The sequence below is a fragment of the Raphanus sativus genome, chromosome 4 (genome assembly GCF_000801105.2).
Source record: "Raphanus sativus cultivar WK10039 chromosome 4, ASM80110v3, whole genome shotgun sequence".
Classification (NCBI taxonomy): domain Eukaryota; kingdom Viridiplantae; phylum Streptophyta; class Magnoliopsida; order Brassicales; family Brassicaceae; genus Raphanus; species Raphanus sativus.
In genome coordinates, this window is record NC_079514.1 from 12,349,674 (window position 1) to 12,366,964 (window position 17,291).

General features: G+C 35.1%; 3 protein-coding genes and 1 pseudogene across 3 annotated transcripts; all 4 read left to right on the forward strand.

The window, feature by feature from the left end:
- Positions 1 to 2,546: 2,546 nt before the first annotated feature.
- Positions 2,547 to 4,161, forward strand: LOC108852712 (BAHD acyltransferase At3g29680-like). Its single transcript, XM_018626207.2, has one exon. The coding sequence runs from the start codon at positions 2,579 to 2,581 to the stop codon at positions 3,998 to 4,000; it is 1,422 nt and encodes a 473-aa protein (XP_018481709.2). The 5' UTR covers positions 2,547 to 2,578; the 3' UTR covers positions 4,001 to 4,161.
- A 745-nt stretch (positions 4,162 to 4,906) lies between these two features.
- LOC108850301 (BAHD acyltransferase At3g29680-like) lies at positions 4,907 to 5,972 on the forward strand. Its single transcript, XM_057007967.1, has 2 exons — positions 4,907 to 4,962; positions 5,018 to 5,972. The coding sequence occupies exons 1-2, from the start codon at positions 4,907 to 4,909 to the stop codon at positions 5,970 to 5,972; spliced, it is 1,011 nt and encodes a 336-aa protein (XP_056863947.1).
- A 3,175-nt stretch (positions 5,973 to 9,147) lies between these two features.
- On the forward strand, positions 9,148 to 10,677 carry LOC108849009 (ninja-family protein AFP3). Its single transcript, XM_018622499.2, has 2 exons — positions 9,148 to 9,951; positions 10,275 to 10,677. Exons 1-2 carry the CDS (start codon positions 9,447 to 9,449, stop codon positions 10,553 to 10,555), a joined length of 786 nt encoding a protein of 261 aa, XP_018478001.2. The 5' UTR covers positions 9,148 to 9,446; the 3' UTR covers positions 10,556 to 10,677.
- A 1,425-nt stretch (positions 10,678 to 12,102) lies between these two features.
- LOC108829297 (exocyst complex component EXO70E2-like) lies at positions 12,103 to 13,590 on the forward strand (annotated as a pseudogene).
- Positions 13,591 to 17,291: the final 3,701 nt, after the last annotated feature.

The window sequence follows — 17,291 nt, forward strand, 5'->3', positions numbered from 1 at the left end:
TTAAGTAAAAATTATATTTTTAAATTGAAAAAAACTTGAGAAATGAAGAAGTTAAATTTTTCGCAAAATCTAAATATCCGAAAACCCGACCCGGAATAACCGAACCCGAACTAAAAATACCCGAACCCGACCCGAAGTATAGAAATACCCGAACGGTTTTATACTCCTATACCAAAATACCCGAAAATCCGAAATACTCGACCCGAACCCGAACGGGTATCCGAACGCCCACCCCTATCATTTAACACTTGAAAATTATAGACTGGCTGATCTTTATTTTATAATTAACTTTTAGTTATCTAATTATAACTCATTTAACTCTTTTTGGTTATATCACAAATAAACCCAAAAATGTTGATCTTATGATTTAATGGCCTTTTTTGTAACACTTGCCATTTAGTGATTTACAGTTTACAACTTTAATAAAGTCTTCAGAACAACATTATCAATGAAACCCCAAAAGAGTTTCTTAAATAAAAAAATAATTAATATTTTAATGAGTTATAATTAAATAACTAAAAGTTAATTATAAAATAAAGATCAGGGGTTTATTTGTGATATAACCACAAAAAGAGTGAAATTAGTTTTATAGAAAGATGTTAGAGAGAGATAGGAAGAGAAAAAAAGGAGAGAGTGTATGGTTTTGTACTTCCTCAGCTTCATTGGATATGTAAAGACGGTGTGAATGCTCGGACGAGAATCCCCTTACTTTTCCCATTTCAGATCATGTCGAAGTCCCAGTTTCATTGCTCGAAGTTAAAGATAAGCCGGTGTAGAGATGTTGTTCAGACTAGGCTACAAAAATTTTGGCAAGCCTGAAATGTTAAGAAAGGGGTGAGTTGTTGGGGTTGATATGTCATTGATTGATGAGAAGGTACACCGGTTTCTTATTTCAGTTTACCAGTTAATGATTCTTGCTTTTAAAGTAATAGTTTTCTTATGCATCATACCCTCTCTCAGATTGTGCTCATACATGTGTCAATCAACTTTCACAGGTTTAACACCTTCAAACATCTCTTGAAAGAAAGCTCATGACATGAGTATTTATGATGAAACCATGAACAACTCTAACTTCACATATGATAATGCCCATGTTGCCATCTGATTCACATAGCAAACCCTGTTTGTTGACCTATAAGAGACAGCACATCCGATCTTGATGGAGAGTTCTGGGCCCGAAATTACGACCACCTCATGTCATTAGCCTACACAGACACGATTTTCCAGGTTCGTTTTAAAAAAAAATGTTGTACAGCCAGTCGATATAATACTTAACAAACTCCAGGATAGTAGCATGCTTACTTCTTTTGGTTTGCAGATATCATAGAGAAGTTTTGGGTATTAAAACTATTTTCAACAAAGAGAACCAAAGCACTCACCGCAATATGGCTACCACAAAAATTAAAAAGTAGATCTCAGATATCTTACATTTTTTGAACTTTCCCAGTTTAATATAACTGTAATTTTCATGTCTGGACATAAAATATAGTAGAAGTATTCATAACTGTAGGGTATTAAACGTTTGAGTCAGTGTATTTGACAGGCTCGCAATAATCCTTGATGAGAAGTATAGCTGCCTTGGATGTAGAACATAAGTTTGTGGTTGTCACAAACATGTGATTACTAAGGGCCAAACAGGTCCGACAAATGTTAGACATGGAATGCATGTTTAAAAGGAAAGGTACTCGGCCAAGAAGACACACATGAGTAAATTTCAACATCTGGATTAAATGACTCTAAAAAAAGTCTCACCACTAAGTTTCATAGCTAGCTTTCTTTATTTTCATTGTCTAAATAGTTTGGATTATTTCTCATTTTCCACCTTGATCTTGGTTTGTTTTTTCTCTCTTAACAAAATGAACATGGCTCTACTTTTATTAGTTATTAATAAGTTCTCACTCTTTTGCACTCTCCATATATATGGTTTCTAATAACGTTTAGTAATGGATGGTGATTCAAGTCCGAAAGACTAACATTTGGTCTATTGGTATCGGCGCCTAAAATCTATGGTATCTTCCATGTTACACTATGCAAGGAAACCAATAACTTTCATGACGCATGCTATCCGTGTTCACATTTAACAGCCGTGAACATGATTCATATAAACTTAACTCAACTATTACCTCCGGTCTTAAGAGAGATTGAAAAACGTTCTCTGGTTGCTAAAGTTATTTAAAACTGATGTAAACCACACACCACCCTCACCATTATTCCTCTGCACCACACTAACCATTTATTGTCAAAACCGTTACTAAATGCAACAAGTCATCAAGCCTATATGTCACAGATATTTAGAAATTGTCTTTCTCATGACTTCTAAGATGCTAACATCTCATTTACTAATTAACAAATTGAGTTTTTTACTAGGAAGATTTGGTGAAATTTTTTCACTCCAGTTAAATAGAGGAGTTTACGAAATACTTATAGTTTTTAGCTAAAAAACATATTTAGATTCATATTAAAATTTATTAATATTTCCAAATGAGAATGGACAAACAAAAATTTATTAATATGTTAATGAATTGTAAATGAATTATTTCGGGAAACACTAGTCTCGCGTTATATTATAATAGGACCTATGTTATATGTGAAAGGTCCATCCGCAGAGAAAAGAGAGTTTTCTTTTTCTTCATCAATGGAGCTAAAGGTAACCAAGATCTCTCAGGTCAACCCCGCAACAAACACGTCTCATGCCTCGCTGGTTCTCCCACTCACCTTCTTCGACCTAAGGTGGATAAAGTTCCATCCCACCGAGAGAGTCCTCTTCTACAAACTCGATAAACACAACTCATCTCCCGAGTCCTTCCACTCTATAATCCTCCCCAAGCTCGAGCTCTCTCTCTCCGCCGTCCTCAGCCACTACCTCCCGCTCGCAGGTCGCCTCAGGTGGGACCCACAAGATCCCAAGCCACACATCCTCGTCCTCCAGAACGACTCTGTCACCTTGATCGTTGCGGAGAGCGACGCTGACTTTTCCATTACATCCGGGAAAGGGCTACGTCCCGAGACGGAGATACGTTCTTTGGTCCCCGAGTCTCCTGTTGCTTGTGACTCGCCCTCTGTTCTTGCTCTGCAAGTTACGTTGTTCCCGAACCAAGGGCTTTGCATAGGCGTAGCAGCTCATCATTCAGTTATGGACGGTAAAACAGTGGTTAACTTCATCAAATCATGGGCTCACATATGTAAACACGAAACCATGGCTTTACCAGAGAACTTAACTCCGTTTCTAGATCGTACGGTCATCAACGTTCCCGCTAGTCTCGATGCCAAAATCTTGGAGTTCTTGCCGTATTTCTCAGAGGAGAAACACGACTTGAGATCGCTGAAGCTGCCTCCTATGGAGAAGATCAGCCCCGACTTAGTGAGGATCACGCTGGAGTTGACTCCGGAGAACATCGAGAAGCTTAGAGAGCGAGCCAAGAGAGAGTCAACTCGCTCTCATCTTGACCTTCATTTGTCAACGTTTGTTGTCGCCACCGCCTATCTATGGACATGCTTGGTGAAGGCGCGTGGTGGTGAGGTTGATAGACCTGTACGTTTCATGTACGCAGCTGATTTCAGGAACCGGTTGGATAAACCGGTTCCTGAAACTTATTTCGGGAACTGCGTGTTCCCGATGGGTTGCTTCGGATACAAAGCAAAGGTGTTTTTGGGAGGAGGTGGGTTTGTGAACAGCGTCGAGATTATAAGTGATTCGGTTAAAGGTATTGCATTACAGAATATTGAAGCACTTTGTGAGTTGTACATAGATGGGACGAAGAGTGTGAAGCCGGGTACACAGACTGGGTCCATTTCCGGGTCGAATCGGTTTGGGATATACACGTCGGATTTTGGGTGGGGAAAACCGGTTAATAGTGAGATTGTGTCCATTGACCGGAACGAGGCGTTTTCAATGTCTGAGAGGAGGGATGGACCAGGTGGCGTGGAGTTTGGTCTGTGTTTGAAGAAATGTGAAATGGATAGGTTTGTTTCTCTGTTTCAAAATGGTTTGCAAAATTAAATCACTTCTATATTTGGTGTGGAGATTGGTCTTTGAGGACATGTGGGTTTGATTATCTCTCTATTTCGACCATAATAATTTTCATAGTGGTTTCAATATCTTGCTTGGTTAAAATTTAGATATCATATCGACCTTGACTTTTGAACATAAAATCTTTATATAATTAACAACACGTTAGAGCATCCACAATAATAGTTGGCTTCATTTTGAAGATCAAAATGAAAAAAAAAAAGTAAAGCAATATTTTTTCAAATAGTTTGCTTCATTTGTTCTCTTCAAAAGAATATTCCAAATATATTTCATTTCCACTCAAATATATTTTATCTTCAATTTATCATAAATTATTAATATTATAATATTACTTTATAATTTTTCAAGTTTACTATTTTTACCCAACTATTTTGTTTTAAAAATAATCTAAAAAACTATTATTTAATATAAAATTAAACATTATCATATAATGAGATTAGTACACAAACATAAAAAAAAAATGAAAAGAACATTAAATTTTACTAAAAACAACAAATATATATTTTTGTACAAGTGATCAACCAAAGTGTTCCAAAATAAAATAAAAACATACTTTATTTATTTTTCATTCTTCAAAATTATGTTAGAAGCTTTTTAAAGTGAATATTTTCATGTTCGCGGATATCAATATCTAATTAAATGAAAATAATAATAGAAAATTTAAAATTAATTAGGTATTATTAACTTATATAATTTATTTTATCAAAAATGAGAATAAATAAAAGTTAAGACTAATTTACAACTAAAAGTTCATCATAAAAAATGAATATATCAACAATATATCTTCAAATTTGAAACAATATTGTTTATTGTTTCATTTTGAATTTAAAAAAAAAAGTATCATTAGAGTAAGAACTTCATTAGAATATAACATTTATGTGGAAGGCTCTCTCCAATGCTCTAGCTATGTCAGAGGAGTTTCTAGTTAGAGGGTTGAAGGTAGACCCTGGATGTCAAAGGTGTGGGGGAAAAAGGAGAATTTATCAGAGGTAACTCACCGACGTTACTTGCCTTGCAAGTCACCTTGTTTCCGAACCAAGGGTTTAGCATTGGTATAGTATCCCATCATGTCTTTGTGGACGCTATAACCGCACTAATGTTTATCAAATCATGGGCTCACATCTGCAAACATGGCACTACAACATTACCAGAGGACCTAACTCCAGTACTAGACCGTACCGTCATCAATGTTCCCCCCGGTTTGGAAGAGAAGATGTTGGAACTGGTTCCGTATCTTTCACCGGACAAGGACAACGCAAGAACCCTGAAGCTACCTCGTACCAAGGAGGTCAGTTCAGACGTTTACCGTGTCAAACTTGATGTGATTCTAGAGAACGTCGAGAAACTCAAGAAACGAGCCAAGAACGAGTCGAAACGTTCTCACCTCGAGCTTCACCTTTCAACATACGTCGTCGTGAACGCTTATGTCTGGACCTGTTTGGTGAAGGCGCGTGGAGGTGATGTGGACAGACCGGTGGCTTATGAATACGCTCCTGATTTTAGAAACCGGTTAGGCCCATCGGTTAGGGGCACGTACTCAGGGAGCTGCGTGTTTCCTATCTGTTGCTTGGGACACAAGGCAAAGCACTTTCTTGGAGAAGATGGTTTCATCAACGCTGTAGAGATCACCAGCGACTCTGTAAAGAGTTTGGGAACACGAGGGATTGAGGTGTTCTTTGACTTGTACGAGGACAAAACGAAGAACATAGAGAGAGGTACGGACATTTGGGCAGCTTCCGGGTCAAACCGGTTTTCGATTTACGGGTCGGAATTCGGGTGGGGAAGACCGGTTAACAGTGAGATTGTGTCTTATGACCAGTGTCAGATATTTTGTATGACGGAGATGAGGGATCAGACTGGTGGCTTGGAGATTGGCTTGTGTTTGAAGAAAGATGAGATGGATGTTCTCGTTTCTCTGTTCAATAATGGATTTGAAAACTAAGAAAAAAAAATGAATAGCTTTTGATTTATGTAATGATCGTGAGACTTTCTCGTTCACTTGTTTAGATCTTTCTTGGTTTCGAAGCAAAGTAATAAATGATCGTTTATGTATGTATAATCATATAACTGGAAATTTAATCTGAATGTTTCTTTTTTTACAACCACTAGTATTATCTCCCGGGCAGTTTCAGCTATAAACTTCTTTTATATTCTGTTTTTTTATCAAACCTAAACAATGAATAAAATGAACACCTAAAATTAGAAGTTCTGCATTAAAAGAAAGCAGTTAGAAGCAATTTTTGTGTTGGTGTTTTCTCTATAGTTTACGTGTTAATGTTTAAATGCAAACCGGCGTTCATGGTCCAGTGGTGGTGATTAATTTGATGGCGAATCCCAATACGGTGAAACCATTAGGATTCGAGTTTTGATCACTGAAAAATTAAAATTTTGGTATTGAGAGAGACATATGACTGACACGTGAGCCAAAAATGTAGACTGCTAACACGTAGATAGTCTAGATCTATTTTGATGGGAGCCAATATAGAGCTGTATAATTCCAAAAAAAAACAGAGTTTCAGATGCAGCACTTTCAGTTTTTAAGAAGTGTTAGTTTTAGTGTTATTGTTTGTGTTTCAATGGAGCACTTCTAGTGTTTAAATTCAGCACAGTTTAAGAATTTTTTATCTGTGATAGTTCAATCATAACAAACAGACTTTAAATACCCAATTTGTATACATTAGATTCATGTATACTTACTGTTACCTCTGTCAATGAAAAAGCTTTGAATATTTTTTTTGGTTAAAGAGCTAAACTTTGAAATGAGTATACTTGACTATATCTTCAATCTGAATCAGGCAAAAAGAATTAGTTATTATTAAAATGAGAAGAAAAAAAATGAATTTGAATAAATGCAGCTCTAATAAATGTATTGTATGAATCTTTTTCCTACACACAAATGAATAAGCGTTATCTAGAGATTTGTACTGGTACAACAATTAGAAATTGATGCGTTTGCAGAACTCTTATGATCGTTTAACTATTAAATGAAACAACTGTTAAATAATAAACTAATAATATTTACATTTTATATAATTATAAAAATACTAAAAATCACAATATTATAACAAATATAAACATTATATTTATAAAATCATATTATTAAAAAATTTAAAATGATAGAAAATATTTTTTTAACTTTTAAAATATGAATTAAAATATAATATGTATATATTTTACAATTTCTATTATTTCAGTTTAAAATTTTTATTAAATATCTTAAGTTTATTTTTATTTTATTTTTTTAAGAAAAAATTATTCTCCCGTAACCATCCACAGCTGCAAAAATAGCAGGAACTAAAAGGTTTGAAACAATTTGATGCGATTTATAGTATTTTTTATGATTGTTTCAAAATACTAACAACCGCTAATAACTACAAAAACTGCGTTTGCGGGGAACCAGTCGCACCTTTGGTACATAGTTATACTTCAAAAGTTCAAACTTATAAGAAACATGAAGTAAAATTAGCCCACACTGATCCATTTAAGATAATATCAAATGGAAGTCCATTACAAAATTCAACCACAAAAAAGACTCTACAAGTCCGGTGGACCAAAAAATAAATGAAGTCAATTATCTTACTCTTATCTCTTGGATTAAATTAAACGGTAATTCGACTATTAATCTCCATTTTACCGTTATGATGTGAACTTAAAATTATATTTAGAAATGATAGTTGAGTACCTATTTCATCAATAAATTGCTTTCCAGTTCTTTTTCCCTCTAGACTTTATAACTTGGTTTTGATTGGTTTGCTTAGCTGTTGTGATGCAGTGAGAGAAAGACAGGTGTGTGATTGTAGTGAGTGTAAACGTGTCGGATGCCTAGATGAATGACATCGAGATTGATTGCTTATTATTATTTTTTTTCCTGTTTGATTTTTTTTTCTCTAAAAAAAAAAATATAATCGAACCAGTCGCGGGCCGCTATATGTCGTGGGACCCGCGTGAAGTGATGGATCGGTTCAGTGGGAAGAGGCGTTAAGGGGCAGGTTCATGTTTTTCTCTTTTTTTAATATTTTTTTTTCTTGGGAATGCTTTGATCCCCCCACAAAGATCTTTAATGCAGATGGCCTTAGAAACTAACCCTAAGAGAAGTGTAACCTATAGATATACTTTTTTAAAGTATTCAAAAAAGTTGAAAACAAAGGTTCAATCATAGTATCTTTTTCTGTGAAGAAGTTTCTTATCTATGTGAACATTTTCTCATATATGGCATAATTGGTTTCTTTGCTACTCCGCAAATACAGATTTAGATTTTGTGATTAGTATTGATTGTTGGCATTTTGTAACAGAAAATGATGAAATTTTTTTGGAAATTGATGAAAGGAGCTGTGGAGGGATACTCTCCTAACAATGGTGGCCTGCCATTTTTCTCGAAAATTTAATAATTTAAATTTCATATAAAAATATTTAACATTTATAATGTATATAACTTTTTTTTTCTGCGCAAAAACGTGAATCTTAATTGATTAGTGTTTTATTCATTCACTCAAAATAATTCAATATAGGTACACAACATAAAATTCAAAGTTAATTGATCTTCTTGGTCAAAATGACTTTCTTCTTTATAAGTTTGGAAGGTGATTTGCATAGATGGAAAGCAATTAGTAGTCAAATATCAGGAAGTTCATTTCATACTAATAAGTCATTTTGGTCCGTGTCTATTACTTATGTATGAATTTTTATATAGAGCCAAATATTACCTAAGTTTTTTTTAAAAAAAGACGAAAAAACGACAGATTGGAACAACCCATTCCAACGTGTCAACTTATCTCCAAGAGAGAAGAGTTAGGGTCTAGTAGGACACGTGGCGAAGCTAAAGAGAATGTGACTAGAATTAAAAACCCGACACGTGACGACCTGACGCAGCAACATCCCATCTTGCAACGTACCTCCCACTAAAAACATGACACGTGTACGGTTTCTGCAACGAGTCTTGTTTTTGTTTCTCGATGCTTGATTTTGAGGAAAACCACGTGGGTGCTCTAAAAGTACTGGGGAGCAGAGTCTTACATTACTCCACGTGGCTACAATGCACCTAATAAAGGGTACTTTCGGTATTACGCAATATTCAGACAGCTTTTTCTGACTGATTTTCTCACCTTTCTCTTTTTAATTCTCCCTTCGTATCATCTTATCTCTCTCGCTCAATTCTCTCAGGCTCTTATTTCTTTTGGATTTGTTTACTTTACATAACTCATAAGTGTTCGTTCGAGATTTGTCGGAGAAATTTTCGGTAATAATGTCGAGATTTGTGGGAATTTTTTAAATAAAAAGAGAGGTTGTAGTATTTTTTTATTTTGATATTTGAAGAAACAGAATCTTCAAAAAAATTGATATGTGCTCTTTTCTTGGGATTTGAGTTATCAAGAGAATCTGTTGAATTTTTTCATAATTTTTCCTTGTAATTTCCATTATGTCGGAATCTGAGAAAAAGGAAGACGGAGAGATCTACCGGAATATTCCCCGACCAATCTCTAGAGATCTGCTGCAGAGTTTCATGTCCAAGAAAAACAAGAACCCGTCGGTTGAAGACGGAGAGGTAGAGGTTGAGCTAGACTTAGGGCTTTCTCTCAACGGCAGGTTCGGTGTTGACCCACTAGCGAAGACCAGGCTGCTCACGCGGTCTTCTTCGATTCCTGATTTCGTGGTCAACGATCATAGATCGGAGCTGAGTAGGACTTGCTCGCTGCCGGTTGAGACGGAGGAGTGGAGGAAGAGGAAAGAGTTGCAGAGCTTGAGGAGGCTCGAGGCCAAGAGAAAGAGGTCTGAGAAACAGAGAAACGTGAGAGTGCTTAGGGAGAAACATAAATCTGGAGGAGAAGAAGAGAAGATTGTTGAAGAAGGATCTATAGGTTCTTCTGGGAGTGGTTCCTCTGGTTTGTCGTCCGAACTCGACAACGCTCCTCCTCTTGTTCAAGGTACCACACTATTCAATTATATGGTCTCTAGGGTTGAATTTTGGTTAGGTTTGGTTTAGTTCTTTGATTAGGGTAACCAAATCTTGAAGCTTCATCATTCTTTTGATGAGTAGGTTTCTTTTTTAGGTTGGATCAATTGTTTAGCACCTAAAATGCAACTTAGGCATTACCACATTATTGACAAAAAACATACATTATTGAGGAAGTGTATCATATGATGAGCCAAACTAGTATATCTTCTAGGCTTTGCGACCTATTATGTTTTGTGGGTTGGTCTTTACATTTAGAGTGTTCTTTTTGAGATATTTTGTTTGTGCTTGAAGCAATAACAAACAAGACGATAGACACAAGCCCACCAAGTGATGCCCCGGCCGCCAGAAACATCATAGAAGACATGCCGTGCGTGTCAACGACAGGAGATGGACCGAACGGGAAAAAGATCGATGGGTTTCTGTATCGGTACAGGAAAGGCCAGGAGGTTAGGATCGTGTGCGTGTGCCACGGAAGCTTCCTCTCGCCTGCAGAATTCATTAAGCACGCCGGTGGTAGTGACGTGGCGCATCCCTTGAAGCACATCGTTGTAAATCCATCTCCCTTCTTGTGACCATTATTATGGTCCAGTTTCTGTTTACTAAATTGTTGTGTATCCATTCGGATTACAAGTTCTCATATCTCGAGGTGTATAAACATTTCAAGTTTGTTTTTAACGTAAAAGATATCATCTAACTTCGTTCTTGCTTGGTAGAAGTTCTAATGGTCGTCGAATCCAGATTTGTGTTCGGACATGTTAACGTACCGATAGGTTCAATGGATAAGTCAACCCTAAGAAAAAGGGATTGAACCAACGGTCAATTGGGATCAGACATGTGCCCCAACCGAACATTAGAACTAAGAGTTTCATTAGATCATCTTCAATCCATTTTTATATCTTTCTCTAAAATAGGAGTCTATTACAAAGGTGTTTTTGGTCCAATGTAACAACATAGAGAAAGATTTGATTTATTTGAATGTTTGTATCCATTCTTTGAGTGTTGAGAGTTACTGCTATTGAAAATGTCCCAATTTAGTTGAGAATATTCAGTCAAGTTTATCTTGGGCCTACAATGGCCCATCAGAGCTTATTAAGATACCAATTGTCTTTGTGATGATATCCCATCGGACTCGGATTATTATTTCCCTTTTGGTTTTGTAATTTAAACTTCAAAGGGACTTTCTTTCTTTCAACCAAAATTTCAACAAAATTAACATTTTCTACTTCATTCTAAAATACTTTAAATTTTACATGCGTGGGTAATAAACTGAACTGAAGTTTCAATAGACATTTTTTCTCCTCAAATTATTCAACATATACCAAGCCAACCTAATTATCACATGCTGGATACATAATAGTATAATATACTCTGTATAAATTAAAACATTATACCAATCAAATCTTATCACACAACATACACGTAAATAAAGAACACAATAATTTCTTTACATTTCATCAACTTTCTATGCTATTTTCTTTCTTTTTTTTATTTATTAAAACCATATAATATTAATCATCTTCAAGTTTTTAGTTTATTTATATGGTTCGAAATTTATTTTCTAGATTTTTGATATGATGATGTTAGGTTAAATTTTAATTTTGCTGATTTGATTTAAAATTGATCTTAACAAGATTATAATAAATAGTACAATGTAATAATTTTATTGAGTTAATTATTTCTGTGTAGCATAAAAATATACTAGTATATAAAAATTAACAAAATATGATGAGGACTATTTCAGCAATGAAATAGTTATTTGCTAGAATTCATGTGGCTATCTTCTTAATATACACACACGTAGACGCGTCCGCAAGTTGCATATTTTCAATTTCAAAAAAGTTGCATATTTTCATTAAATTTGTATAAATGCTTGCACCACTAGAGTTGCACTTCCACTCAGTCTGTCAAATATACTAAAAATGATTTTTCTTTTGTCAACAATATACTAAAAATGATTACTTTCTAATAAACCGCATAAAAGTAAAACACCCCTCATCTTAAGATTGCCTCTACTCTATATTCGTTTAGATTAATAATTCTAAACAAGCCGAGTGTGTGTTAAGCTTAGCAGGTAAATTTAAAATTTAACAATCCAACACTCTGTCAATTAAAAAGAAAAAAAAAATAGAAGTAAACAAAAACAAAATAGAGCGGTCAACATTTCTTCCGTTGAATCGTCTTCTTCTTCTTCCTGTGTTGTGGAAGGAAGGTCGTCGAGGACCAAAACTAATCAGTCCACAAGAAAGAAATCCTTGCCAGACAGACAGAGATATTTTTTTCCGGGAAAATTTGCTCCCCAAGAAAATCTCTGTTTTTTTTTTGAACATTGTTTCCGTTATCACCTAATCCTCCGTTCCTTTCTTCCTTCTCCCTGTTTTCTTTTGAAAAAGTTACTTCCTTTATGAGCCTTTCATGGTCAAAAACGATCAAAGTCTCAAACTTTCCATGTAAATCTTAAGTTTCCGTTTTCTGGGTTGTTTCTGAGAATTAGGGTTTTAGAGCTGCTTGTTTGTGACTTTCTTTAGTGGAAATGGGAGAGTTCGAGGTAGATGGAGAAGAGAAGCTGATTGTTGCCGCAGAGTATCTCGTGAAGGAGCTTAGATCCGGCAAGAGCCTCACCACAAATTAACGCTAACAAGGCATTAGGGAGTCTCTTGTCAGAGCTGTCTCGCGTAATGGTGATAATCTCCGAAGGAAGATATGAGACTGAGCAGAGGCTTAACCTCGTCTGCGAGAAGATCACGACTCGGGAAGTCGACGAAACCATGATCTGGGACTTGGGTTCAGATGCCGCAGGCGACGAGTTTTTAAACGCTGTGAATGAGTTGAGAGTTTTGATTGATCGTTTAGAGGGAAACGAGGAAGTGGTGTCTCTGAGAAAAGCTCATGACGTGCTTCAAACGGCAATGGCAAGGCTTGAGGATTAGTTTAAGCATCTTCTTGTTGAGAACAGGTTACCTTTCGAACTTCTTGAACACGTTTCCTCCTTTCCGTCTAGTGAAGTAGGTTCAATGGTTTCTGCTTCCACTGAGGATTTGATTCTTAGCAATAGCAGGAGAAACTCAGGGGATAATATAGTGGTTGATTTGATTAGACCTGATGTTATATCAGATCTCAAGAACATCGCAGACGCTATGATTGCTTCAGGGTATGACCGCGAGTGTATCCAGGTGTGTACAACGGTTAGGAAAGAGGCTCTCGACGAGTTTCTCCACGACCACGAGGTCGAGAAGCTGAGTATTGAGGACGTTCTGAGGATGGACTGGGCTACGTTGAACACAAACATCAAGAAATGGGTTCTTGTTACGAGAAACATCGTGCAGATGTATCTCATCAGCGAGAAGTCTCTGCTTACTCAGATCTTCGGAGAGTCTTCTTCTCCAACGTGTTTTGTCGATACGGTGAAGGCTCCGGTGATGCGGTTGCTCAGCTTCGGAGAAGCTGTGTCTCTCGGTCCGCGGCAGCCTGAGAAGCTGCTCAGGATTCTCGAGATGTACGAGCTGTTCTTGAAGCCAACCTTCAGGTGAAATCGAAGCTGTGCAGAGACGTCTCTCTGAGACACATCTTTCTCCTCAACAACCTACACTACATGACCAGGAAAGTGCTCAACTCCGAGCTGAGACATATCTTTGGCGATAGATGGAACAGAAAACACACGTGGAAGTTTCAGCAGCAAGCGACGGAGTACGAACGCGCCACCTGGCTCCATGTCCTGTCCTTCCTCAAAGAAGACGGTTCAGGTACTTCAGGCTCTGGCTCTGGTTCGGGTTCAAGAAGCTTGCGTCCTAGGGAGCGGTTTCAAGGGTTCAACTCTGCGTTTGAGGAAGTGTACAAGGCGCAGACAGGGTGGTTGATATCGGACGAGAGGCTGAGAGAAGACGTTAGGACTAAGGCGTCGATGTGGGTGATTCAAGCGTACTGGACCTTTTACAGTAGACACAAGAACGGTGTGAGTGAGAGGTATATTAAGTACAGCACTGATGATCTTGAGAAGCTCTTGTTGGATCTCTTTGCTGGTTCTCCTAAATCCTTGAGCAATTCTTACAGAAGGTGAGTGAGTAACTGTCTACTAGTATAGGCATATATGTTTGTATTGAATTTATTTTGACCTTTGTAATCCTTATATTCATCATTTCATGAATATGATGTTTAATGCAGTAAAAGTTTTGTTGTTGTTTAGTTTTAGAAGTGTTGTTAGTGAAGTGAAAGTTTGAGAAGTGTGTTTGTTGTTGTTGGTCGGTCAAGAAAATAAATAAAAGAGATAATGGAGTTTGGTGAGTTCTTGACTTGACCATGTCGCAGTTTGCAGAGGTCTCTGTGGTCAACTCCACGACGGTTCATGGAATCACACCATACAAGTTGATCATATTTTAACCAATACATCGTTGTCAAAATGTAAATTTCAGTTTGAAAACTTTATTGCTTAGTTTAGAACTTTAAATTGGTCGGTTCAGATTCTTTTGTTTCCTTATAAAGCCAACTGTAATAATACTATTTCGAGATCTATGATAGGAACTTAGTCACATTTGGATAAGAGTTTGACCATTTTGTATATAACAATAATATACAAGAATGCAAATTCTTTTCTATTCACAAGACGTTAATATTTTGGAAATAGTAAGCAATGACATCAAAGATTTGACATTTCAATTCATCTCATTTTCTTATGTTATGTTCAATTCTCTGAAGCGATTTCTTTGATCTCCAGTCGTCTAAGTTCCAAGACATCTAGTGATCAAAATCGACGGATCATCAAAAGCTTTCGTGGAGAAAACGCAGAAGCTTGAGAGTGACTTCTAAACTATCACAACTGATAAGGTCTTAAGGTTTCGGAACTACGGAACTACATAAATGCGTTTACGCTATATATTATTGAGAAAATTTTAATTATACTACAAATTTGATATCATTTTTCGAATTTATAAAACAATGAATGACTATTTTCATAAGTACCTTAAATTTATGATAAAACAACACTACATACTTTTCTAAATATTTATAAAACATTTAAAAACTCAATTCCAACCCCTTAAAACTATACCCTAAACACCAATAACTAAAGTTTAAATCCAAATGTTAGTAAATTTTTGATTGAGGATATTTTGAAAAATGGTATTTAACTTGTGGTATTTTTGACAATCTTTATTCTATGTTTTTAATAAAAAAATTCACATGCACACTTCTACATATTATACAAAGTTCTACATATAAATCAATTTACAAAAAAAATTCACTATTTTCTAGGCTTATTTTATTTTTACTTAATTTATTTTAATAGCATTTATCATTCATGTGTTATTTTGAACAAAAATGTCATTTAATTTTTACTACATTATCTTTATATATTTTATCAACCACACACATATATATATATATATATATATATATACACACATGTAAGAGTTGACACTCCGAGATTTTTGAGGTATTTGTGATCCAATATGTTTCTTCTGGATAATCAATTATCGTATTCGATTCGATTCCTAGCCATCCGGATATACAGTGTCCTGGATATCTAGAAAAATTAGATTTTTAATCGGTTTCGACCGATAAAATAAATAAATTAATTTAAAATAAATAATAAAATCTAAAATAAGAAAATTTTATTACAAAAATAAATAAATTATTTTTTTGAATACTAATACCTAATTTAATAAATTTAGTAAATAAAAATATTGTAAAACTTATATAGAATATATTATTTATATAATATATATATATATGTATTATATATAAGCATATATGATCAGATAGAATATCCGCTTTTAATAATATTAGTATTTTTGATTTGCTTCATTTTTACGTATATATTAGTATTTGCTTTTCTTCGTAGAATTAATCTAGATTTTTTTTTCGAATCGAAAAAGATAACGAATCAAATCGAAATTTATAGATATTTTTTTCCAGCCCTACATAAAAGGGTAACAAAATGGATAAAAGTTAATGGATCAACCCAAACCAATCCAAACCACGGATCTTAATGGATAGAGAAATTAGATACAAATGGATTTACCTCACCTTACCATATAGTATATTGGCCAGAATAAATAGAGATCATGAAAAAGTAAAAACTAAATTGCGAGATAAATCAATCCTCCGGATACGAAAGAGCACACAATCAAAAACTAAAGCAAAGAACTAAGAAAGTGGGTCAAAGGAAGGATAATCACTAGAAGGTCATTGTCATCATGAAGCATGAAGACACATGCCTAAAGCACAGGAAGCACAACCATTAGCTAAGAAGTAGAAGTACCTTACAAACTAAAAAAGCACAAAACATCCATGCCAAAGAAGAACCACAAAGCTTTGGATAGAAGGGACTAAAATTCTAAAAAACTAATTCTGCACACATATACTGAGGAAAGCAGAGAAAGAAAGAAAAAACAGAGATAGAGAATATTGAAGCCACCGAAAAACTGTAGTTCAAACTCGAGACCAGAAATAATTTTTCAAACCAATATATACGGAGGAAAATACTACACAAACATGAAGTGGTAAACCTGGCGAAAGGGAGAACCACAAAAGGTGGAGAACCCTAGCGGAGCAATCTTAAACGCGAGCAACAATGAAATCTGTAACGAGATTAAAGAATAAAGAAGGAAGAGCAGACGAGACAAAATCAACAAAGTGTGGAGCTGTACTCGAGATATGAAAGAGAGTATAGAAGTCAGATCACAAAAATATAGATCTTGAAAACCAAAACGACATGGACTATCGACAACAAGCCAACGACGAAAAAGACAACATCAAAAACGACTTAACTCTAACTCAACCCAAGGAGATGCAGTCCCTAATATTGGTTGAAATCTTAAGGAGAAAAGGAACAGCCAACAATGACGATGAGAAACACCACACACAGAAAAGTAAACGGAATATATAAATGGTGGCGACCCTTGTCAATATATTAAGAGAATGCAAAAAAATATCGTAAAAATATTAAAAATTGTTAAAAACAAAATACAATTTGGTGCTGAAACCTTTAATCTTATAATCAAAATATTCCTTGATGCAAAATTATTGAAATTTAATATGATTTACACTAGATGTTAACTTCATCACTAACAAATACTATTATACAAATAATAACACATAATTAGAAAATAAACACATAATATATTAACATATCACCTATTACTACATTACACAATAAAAATATCAAATAATATTTTTATCAAATAAAACGACCAAATAACTACATCATATAGAAATTATATCTAACAACAATGAAACAATTCCGCGCAAAGCGCGGACACGCTTTTAGTATTTTATATTTATGAACAAATCTATTTTATAGATGCATAATAAATA

Bases quoted from the DNA above. Each gene is read 5' to 3' on its own strand.
- LOC108852712 (XM_018626207.2), top strand. From the start codon at position 2,579: ATGTTATATGTGAAAGGTCCATCCGCAGAGAAAAGAGAGTTTTCTTTT.
- LOC108850301 (XM_057007967.1), top strand. From the start codon at position 4,907: ATGTGGAAGGCTCTCTCCAATGCTCTAGCTATGTCAGAGGAGTTTCTA. The intron at 4,963-5,017 runs GTTGAAGGTAGA...AGAATTTATCAG, and splicing joins GAGGAGTTTCTAGTTAGAGG to AGGTAACTCACCGACGTTAC.
- LOC108849009 (XM_018622499.2), top strand. From the start codon at position 9,447: ATGTCGGAATCTGAGAAAAAGGAAGACGGAGAGATCTACCGGAATATT. The intron at 9,952-10,274 runs GTACCACACTAT...TTGTGCTTGAAG, and splicing joins CGCTCCTCCTCTTGTTCAAG to CAATAACAAACAAGACGATA.